Consider the following 9,283-nt stretch of genomic DNA (forward strand, 5'->3'; position numbering starts at 1 on the left):
CTCTTTCCCGGCAGTGCAGTGGGCTTTACCGAGGGCGAAAATGTCTATGGGTAGTGATTTCTACCTGCGCTACTACGTTGGGCACAAGGGCAAGTTTGGGCACGAGTTTCTGGAGTTCGAGTTTCGGCCGGACGGTGAGCGGGGGCGGGGCCGCGAGGGAGAGCCAGCCGCCCAGGGGGTGGAGTTCTAATTTATTTTCCTTTCTCTTTTCTTGTTTATTTCAATTTGCTTGTTTAGTTTTGAGTCGGGTTTTTGTTGTTTAGACCAGGCTGACCTCGAACTCACGATCCTCTTGCTTCAGCTTCCTGGATGCTGGGGTGACAGGGGTGTCACCACGCCCCAGCCTCCCAGGAGGGCTTGAAGGGATTCCTTCCACCTTAGGAAGAGCTTGCGTGCTTTTGTGAGAGAAAAATTGCTGTAAAGTTACCCAAAAAGGTGTATCCTGCTACCATCAGAAAAGTTGGACGTAGAGGAATTGGAAACGTGGAATGGAGAGTCTGTGCCTCGGCAGTGTTTACAGAATTACCAAGTGATATTTCAGCGGATGCTTGAAATCTTTGGTGACCCTTTGACCAACTGACTCGTTTACTCTATGTGTTAAGGGTGCTTTGTACGGGAGGAACTCCCCGTCTAAACAGGACTGTGAGGTGTTAGGTATTGAAATATAATTCTTCACCGTCCATGTCAATATACATGGATGGATGATGGCCAGAGGTCAGGCAGTAAGCGAAAGCTGGAATCCCTTTTCATATTACCTCCTAGGTGGTCAGCCCTGTTAAGAAGAAGCTGAATATCTCCTTACCAGTCACTGGCTGTCAGAACACATTGAACTGGGTAATGAACACAAGCGCTGGACTTTCTAAGGCCACAGAAGGAGCTGCTGGTGCTCTGGGTGAAGAGTGGAGGGGTTGTGTGGTCCCAGTCATTGATGGGGACTACAAATAAGGTTTTTGTTAAGTTGGGAGCGTAGGCCCCAGCCCCTCGCATCTATCTCAGCCCCCAGGCCTGAGAGTTACAGAGGTCTGGACTCCAGATCCCAACAGGCCACTCCCACAGAGTATTTAAATGAACTCCCCAAAGAGGAACAGGTGGTCTCTTCCTTTCTCCCAGGGGGTGGTCGCTTTGTGGGCCCCTCGGGGCCACCCGAGAGTGCAGAACTCACATTAAACCTGGATATTGCTTAATTTGGCTTGTTTTGATTTGGCTTGATTGGGATTTTGCGTCGGCAGAGAGCTCACCTTAGGAAGATATTCCTAACAGTTTTCCCATGCAACAATAATTCTTGACCCACTTCAGAGTGCACCTGTTGAATAAGGAGTGTACTTGCTATAGACCAAGGAGAACTGGAGAGAGGAAGCATACCTCTGTTCTAGATACATTGTGGATGCCAATCTGAGTGTCTGCAAATTGGTTATTGTTTTTTAAAAACAAGAATAGTCCTGGACTAACAGCCTGCAGAATCCTAAAGCTTTTCAAACTCTCTAAAGAAGATTTCTACCAGTATATTGTCAGAAAGCTCTTAAACAGAGAAGAAGTTCCAGACCAAAGCACCTAAGATTCCCAACTTTGACTTATTACTCTGGAGAAACAACACTAAGAAAAATAAGAGGCTACAGAATATTGTAAGCTGTTGTCCTAGACAATGAAGGAAGCCAAAACAAAACAAAATGAAACAAAGACCACCAGGAATAGATTTCCAAGAGATGTAGACTGCCCTAGCTGAGGGCTTCTACTCTTAAGTCTGAGTCCAGGAAAGAGTAAGCTTTAAGAGTAATAAATAAATGATCAGACCTTAAACAAGGAAGAAAAAAAACCTTCCCCTAAGCCAGGTGTGATGGCGCCTTATGCTTTTAATCCCAGTACTTGAGAGGCAAAAACAGGTAGAGCTCTATGAGTTCCAGGCCATCCTGATCTACTTAGTGAGTTCCAGTACAGCCAGGGCTACACAGAGAAACCCTGTCTTTAAAAACAAAACAACACACACACACAAACCCAAAAACCAAAAAGTAAACCAAGCCAAAACAAAACAAAACCACCAAAACCAAAAAAATCTTTCTCTAGAAGATGAGACACTTGAGATAAGAAAGAAAAACTTTCTTCTGGGGGAGAGAAAAACTCCCTCCTGTGTACTGTAAGGCAATTCTGTCTTTGTTTTTATTTATTTATTTATTTATTTACTTATTTACTTATTTATTTATTTAAGATTTCTGCCTCCTCCCCGCTGCTGCCTCCCATTTCCTTCCCCCTCCCCCGACCAAGTCCCCCTCCCTCGTCAGCCCTAAGAGCAATCAGGGTTCCCTGCCCTGTGGGAAGTCCAAGGACCACCCACCTCCATCCAGGTCTAGTAAGGTGAGCATCCAAACTGCCTAGGCTCCCACAAAGCCAGTACGTGCAGTAGGATCAAAACCCAGTGCCATTGTTCTTGAGTTCTCAGTAGTCCTCATTGTCCGCTATGTTCAGCGAGTCCGGTTTTATCCGATGCTTTTTCAGACCCGGGCCAGCTGACCTTGGTGAGTTCCCCATAGAACATCCTCATTGTCTCAGTGTGTGGGTGCACCCCTTGCTGTCCTGAGTTCCTTGCTCGTGCTCTCTCTCCTTCTGCTCCTGATTTGGACCTTGAGATTTCAGTCCGGTGCTCCAATGTGGGTCTCTGTCTCCTTTCATCGCCTGATGAAGGTTAATATTCAGGAGGATGCCTATATGTTTTTCTTTGGACAGCTCTGCTTTCCTGCCCCAAGGATTTTTATTTTTGAATGCACATTATGTACTGGGCAATACTTAAGTGCCAAAGCTAAAGGTGGAACTTGAGACACAGACATTTAACTAAGCATATGACTGTATAGACTTTAAGTAAGTGTTGTATGCGTGTTTTGGACATTAAGTTTCTAGGCAACTTTATCCTTGTTTTTCAAATGTTGTTTGGAGGAAACTTACTTTGTTTCATGTGGTTGTTGCGGTGTTTTTTTGGTTTTGTATTTTTTACTTGATTTTATTTATTTTTTTTTGTAATTCTATTCTCAGTTTCCTTGCCCATGAATGTCGTACAGCTTATCCTTATCACCTTGAGTTACATAAATTAAGACCAACACTATCAGGGAAATTTATGTTTAGATTAATTCTCATGCACCTTTGCCACCAAATCATTCTACTTACAGGAGAAATGATGACTCACAGAATTTACAGTTTCTGGTGGGTACACCCAGTCTAGTAACCTATCATTTTAGCAGATGAGGACACCATAGCTGTATCTGAGCACGTGGCAGTCGAGCCATGCAGGGAAGCACACACTGGGGCTTCAGAGGTCATGACAGATGGATTGAAATTGTCAGCCAACAAACTGAGAGTTTACACACTTGGTACACTTCCTAATTAGAATTTTTTAAGAATTTCATTATCTTAAGTATATACAGCAATTTGAAGGAAAACCATTAAGAGAACATTTTGGAATAATAGAGAAAAGGTTGATGCAAAGGATACCTCTTGAGACCTGTGTGGCCCTGAGCGAGTTGCTTCTCTTGATTTTTATCTCCTGTGAGTAGGTGAGAAAGTGAAACCTGCTGCTAGAATTCCTTAAAGAGATCAGAGGAAATGCTGTGAGGACTGCATTTAGCACCAGCACATGATACTTGAACTTCACATTTAGTTCAGGGGCTAGATTAAGAACATACACCTGTTTGTTGTGTGCAGTGTTAATCCCAGCATTTAGGACACAGGCAGGTTGCTAGATCACTTTGTGTGCAAGGCCACCAACCTGGCTACATAGTGAGATCTTGTGTGTGTGTGTGTGAGAGAGAGAGAAAGAGAGAGGGAGAGGGAGGGAGAGAGAGAGAGAAAGAGAGAGAGAGAGGAGAGAGAGAATAGGAGAGAGAATGAAAGAGAAGGAGGGAGAGAAATAGGCCTTAACAAACCTAACCCATTGTATGTTGAAGGTATGGCACATTTTGAAGTTTGCTAGCTCATTCATATTTATTGAGTGTTTAGCCTTGATCTTACATGAGGACGATACTAATAAAAGTGTGAATATAAAATTGTCTTTACCCTTAAAATTGTTCATGATGTTCTTTCTTTCTTTGTACACAGGAAAGCTTAGATATGCCAACAACAGCAACTATAAAAACGATGTGATGATCAGAAAAGAGGTGCGTTCTTCTATCTCTTTTTTGTCCTTCTTTCTTTTCTTTTCTTTTTTTCCCTTTCTTTCTTTTCTTTTCTTTTTTTTTTTTCTTTTGAGGCAGGGTCTCACTTTGTAGCCCTGGCTGTCCTTAGCCTCTGTCTAAGTTCCTTTCAAATGTCTAATGTTTTCCATTTTGTTCATTTATCTTGTCTGTATTGACAAAGTTATTCAAAGGCTCTGTTTCAATGAAGAAACCAATTTATAGATTGAAAGGTTTCTCTTAATTACATATGATTATAGCATTTTTAAAAAAGGTTTTTAACATGTATATATTTGTGTATGTGCGTGTATGCTTACACATTAGGTATACATGTAACATAGCATGCATGTGTGGAAATCAAAGAACAACTGGTAGGACTTGGCTTTCTCCTACCATGTGGGTTCTAGGGATTGAACTCAGGTCTTTAGTCTTGGCTGTCTTTATCCACTGAGCCATGGTGGTTTTTATTTTAGCATTTCTTTAAACAAAAGAGTCAATCTGGATATTTATAGCCCCATATCATTTAATTCATTTTATGAAGTGTTATTTTTTAAACAAAAGGTTTAGAAGCGTGGACTGGGCTTAGTGTGCCAGCTCGTGTGTGCTTGTGTTGTGTCCTCACTCTGTAGCTCTTCCGTTGCTCCATTAACTGTAAGCAACTGGGGTGTCTCTGATACTCAGGCAGACTACAGGTAAGAAGCTAGGGTAAGAAGCAGGTAAGGATGTCTGTTAGAGAGCAACAGACTAGAAAAAATATTGTGAGAAGGATAAATTTTAATTCTGCAGCTTTGGAATCAAATTCAGTTTTTTGCTCCTATTCTGTTTGAATATTTAGGATTTGTAGCTTGCTTTCATTATATCTTGCTGAACTGTGGGAAGACAGATGGGCATTATAAGATTTTATTGTAATTGGTTTTCAGGCCTATGTTCACAAGAGTGTAATGGAAGAACTGAAGAGAATTATCGACGACAGTGAAATTACAAAAGAGGACGACGCTTTGTGGCCGCCCCCTGACAGGGTTGGCCGGCAGGTCTGTGCCAAGCGATTCTTTTAGTGGATAGAGTCAAAGATTATATGATAATATAATGATGGCCTTATCTCATACATTCAGGGTGGTTTCTTATTGAAACTTTGATTATATAACGTCATTTTCTTTTTAATTTTTTTTTTTGTGGTACTAGGAATTGAATTCAATATTCATACTTGCTAAGCAAGCAATTACTCATTCAAGTTACACCTTCCAGCTCTTACTTAGCTTCATTTCCTTTGCTACCTCCAACTCATAGGGGAGTTAGCACATAGCTCTATGTAGAGGAGTTAGGACATAGCTCTAAACTTGACAGTATTCTACATCTTCTCTCTTGTCTGTCCAGCCAAAGTTAGGGTATTTGGCACTGTTTTAAATTATTTATTGTAGATTAGCTGTTATCATTAATTATGTCTAATTTTGTAATTTCAACATTGTAAATAAGTACAGCTTTGATAGCTAAATTTGAGAGTTAGTTCTTATCACTGAGTGTAGCAATTCACTCTTTCCAAATTTTTATCTTTCAGAATTTATGTATTTGAATGCCCAGAAAAAGTCTTGGTTGATTTGTTGTTGTTGCTGTTCAAATGGATTTGCCTATTATATTCCCTTCAGAATACTTGGTGTTTCTCAAAGTGGTCCCAAAGAACTCTGCAGGTCCAATTTCACTCTGTATAAAGATAGTTTGGCTTCTGAATTGGGTATTTTCAACTCTTGGAGAAGTGAAATACCAGACCCGGGAGAAAGAAACATGTAATTTCATTTTTGTGTGTTCCTGAGGACTAAACTTTATATCACACTTTCTTTGACAAGAGGAAAATGTAGAGTGGTATAACACATGCTGAAAGTAGCAGTCACTTAACTGTCCTGTGACAAGAGCCTAGTGTATGTCTAGGGACATACTGCAGGGAAACAGGTAGTGAGGATATGACATATAGACTTGACTGTTTCTAAGTTGATATAATTCTTTTAGAGGATGGTTTAGTAATATACATCTGTAAATACCAATATTTTCTATTTATTTTTCACTTGTTTGACATTTCTGAACTATCAGTTCTAGAAAAATGACTGCAGATATGGAGACAGTCTTATTAGATATAAAAACATTTTTCACCTGAGCCCGTGCTCTTATCTGTGCACTGGTGATGCGTTCTCATGAGGGGGTAGTGGGGCTGCTCCAAAAACTGCCACTGGATAACCAACAATTTTGTAATTATTAGAGAATCTTAGCTAATTCTCAATTTGCTGTATCTCATGAAGTGCATAGTTAGGCCTTTTGATTAAGTAGCCAGGACTGTCTTTATTAGGATCTGGTTCATAATTCAGTGTAAGATCACTTTAAACATGCAGCTCCTTCATCAGCTTTAGGTTTCTGGGTAAGTAGTACAGAGAAAATTTGTATGATGATAATGGTACTGAAGCAAACACATTACATTGTATTGTTTGATAAGTTCTAGTTTTCACTGGATTTCAGAGAGTATTAGTCTCTATGGGAACATTACTGTTATGGTACATTAGTCCTGGTTATTGATATCATTGTCTGTTCTGAGCTTTATGAGTTTAGGATTGTACATTTGTAAAAAGGGCTAACGAAGACTTTTCCCTTGCAAATATGTCTTAGAGACTGCATAGAGAGTCTGTAAAGTTCCAGCAGTTGGGCCTGATATATGGTAGTGGCCAAAAGGGTAGCTGTTGTGAATGTCATATATTTGTAGAAACTTACCGAAAGGGAAAATGCATTTTGTGATACTTTAAATGGGTTTGTATTTATATAATCATTTCTGTAACACATGCTTTAAAGGTACAGCTCTCATGTTTCCGACATCATAAGAAACACGTCTGTGTCAGTTTGTCTGAGGCTTTTCTTTTTAATGGCTCTGGGAAGCAGTTCTGGCTTGACACTGAAATTGAGGCCAGTATTTGATGTGCAGATTAAGTTTCTTTTGGCTTTTTTTGTTGATCAGACTGGCCTTGGATTTGAGACAGTCCTCCTACCTGGCCTTCTGAGTGTTGGGATTATGAATATGTGCCACAATGCTTGGTAGAGATTAAATTTCTTTCCCCTCCATTAAGTTCTAGAAAGTTTATACTTCTTTGTAGTATGAGGACTATATGTGGGGTAGACTTTTTTACTTTTTTTTTTTTTTAACTGATGCTATTTCTCTGCTGTTTTTTGTTTCCAGGAACTTGAAATTGTAATTGGGGATGAACACATTTCTTTTACCACATCAAAAATAGGTTCTCTTATTGATGTAAATCAATCAAAGTAAGTATATTAAAAGTGTTTGGTTGAGCTGATGTAACTCATTAGTGAGGCTAATGTTAGTACAATGGTCTACAAGCTAAGACAATTTAATATTCAGATGCCACTGGGACATTTAAGTAATTAAACACTTGTTATCTGGCTGCCAGAGGTGTTAACAGCATTATTTCACTAAGTACCCAGTTCAGCAGTATGCATAATAATGCCCAATATTTGTAGGTCATTTTGTATTAAAAATCCTGGTTGTAATGTCATGAAATGTAAAGGAAGAAAATTTTGACTGCTCATCTTCATTGAGCCCATATTATATCTTACTTTCCCTTGGGTTTAGCACTTGAACTGAACAGTAGGTGTGTGTGTGTGAGCCAGCTCTGTGTCTGTAGGTTCTTTCCAGCATATATTTAAGCTTTGCTGGCCTGAATCATGTCACTTCTTCATGCTTTTCTCCCTGAAAATGTCCCTGTATTGCTTTCTTTGCTTATGTTGCCCTAGATCATAACTTTAGTGAGCTGCATGAGAACCTTGTTTTGTCTTCAGAGTTAGAAGCGTGCTCAGCACATAGTAGGTGCTTCAAATAAGTATTGAAGAAGGGGAAAGATGAGTGCACTATAGTAACTGGACACTGTTCATGAAGAACAACTGGCTGTTTAAACCTGTAAATAGATTCCTACAGTTGGGGAGGAGGTGGGCTATGTGCTGGGGCCTTGGTTTGAAGTGGATGTGCTTCTCTCTGGAGAGCAGTGAGTGCTCCTGGACTGCATCCTCCCTGTGGGAAGAGAGAAGTGCTAGTCGTTCTGTTCGTTCACTTCAGCTGTCAGCAAGTGTTCCTCCTTCCTGAACGTTATGAGCTTAATTGTTACAAATGGTTTGTTTTGTTTCAGGAATTTATAAGATTATGTTTCATAGAAAACAAAAAGTAACTTTATTTATTTATTTTTTTAATTTTAGGGATCCCGAAGGACTCCGTGTATTTTACTATTTGGTGCAGGACTTGAAATGTTTAGTGTTCAGTCTCATTGGACTGCATTTCAAGATTAAGCCAATTTAATTTATTACTTTAAAGGTTATTTATATATTTAATTAAAGGAAGGTTTTTTATTGATAATTTTGGGATTTTTATGAATGTGAAACTTTTGTATATAAACTCAATATGTGAAAAAAAAACAGGTTTAATGGTTTTTCTCTCGTGGGTCCATGTGGGCTAGACAGTCCCTATATGCATTTGATTCTGTAAATAAAAGCCACTTTTTGTTAAAATTTTGCTCTAATAAAATGTACTAAAGCCTGGATGTGGAGTTTTTTTTTTTTTTTTTTGACTGAATCAATGTCTTGCTTTAAGGATGGTAAGTTGTTCTGATTGGTATGGTTGGAAGAGCCTAGAGCAGAGGTTGCTCATCTGAAGTACACAGCCAAGTTCCAGTTATTGAAGGTGCCATAGAATTACTTTTCTGCTTCTGTACTTCATAGGACTTATCTTTGTGACACTTACAGAGTTTGCTTTCAGAAGTTTTTTTTACATTATCTCAAGACTTCTTGGGATCCTTCATGTTTAAAGATTTCCTAAAGTTGTTGAAAGACACATTCAATCCTCCATGTTTGAAAGAGCATAGTCAGTACTCCACATTTGGCCTATCTTATTTTGCTCTTATTGTGTATGTGCACACATACGTGGGAGCTGAGTTGAAGCTTTACAAAGTTACATGAAATTTTGTTTTAACCATTTATGGTGTGCATGCCTATTGTTAGACTCTTACTGGAAACAGGACATTCATGTTTCCCAGGTCCTTTGAACTACTCTTCATCTCTCATTATCTCTGCTAGCACAGCTGCTGGTGTCC

The 9,283-nt window shown here is 39.5% G+C and overlaps 1 protein-coding gene across 2 annotated transcripts; it reads left to right on the forward strand.

Moving 5' to 3' along the window:
* On the forward strand, nucleotides 1-8,732 carry Magohb (mago homolog B, exon junction complex subunit). 2 transcript variants are annotated; one of them, XM_057776713.1, is made up of 6 exons: nucleotides 1-134; nucleotides 763-834; nucleotides 4,081-4,139; nucleotides 5,075-5,185; nucleotides 7,366-7,448; nucleotides 8,394-8,732. In XM_057776713.1, exons 3-6 carry the CDS (start codon nucleotides 4,125-4,127, stop codon nucleotides 8,491-8,493), a joined length of 309 nt encoding a protein of 102 aa, XP_057632696.1. In that variant the 5' UTR covers nucleotides 1-134; nucleotides 763-834; nucleotides 4,081-4,124; the 3' UTR covers nucleotides 8,494-8,732. The 2 variants fall into 2 exon arrangements, with proteins under 2 accessions (XP_057632696.1, XP_057632686.1); XM_057776703.1 differs by lacking the exon at nucleotides 763-834 and having other exon boundaries at nucleotides 3-134.
* The last annotated feature ends 551 nt before the right edge of the window (nucleotides 8,733-9,283 follow it).

The sequence above is a fragment of the Chionomys nivalis genome, chromosome 1, assembly GCF_950005125.1.
Source record: "Chionomys nivalis chromosome 1, mChiNiv1.1, whole genome shotgun sequence".
In the NCBI taxonomy this organism is placed as follows: Eukaryota; Metazoa; Chordata; class Mammalia; order Rodentia; family Cricetidae; genus Chionomys; species Chionomys nivalis.

Coding starts and splice junctions, on each gene's coding strand:
- Magohb (XM_057776703.1), top strand. CDS start 41: ATGTCTATGGGTAGTGATTTCTACCTGCGCTACTACGTTGGGCACAAG. Junction 135..4,080: donor GTTCGAGTTTCGGCCGGACG/GTGAGCGGGGGC, acceptor CTTTGTACACAG/GAAAGCTTAGATATGCCAAC. Junction 4,140..5,074: donor ATGTGATGATCAGAAAAGAG/GTGCGTTCTTCT, acceptor ATTGGTTTTCAG/GCCTATGTTCACAAGAGTGT.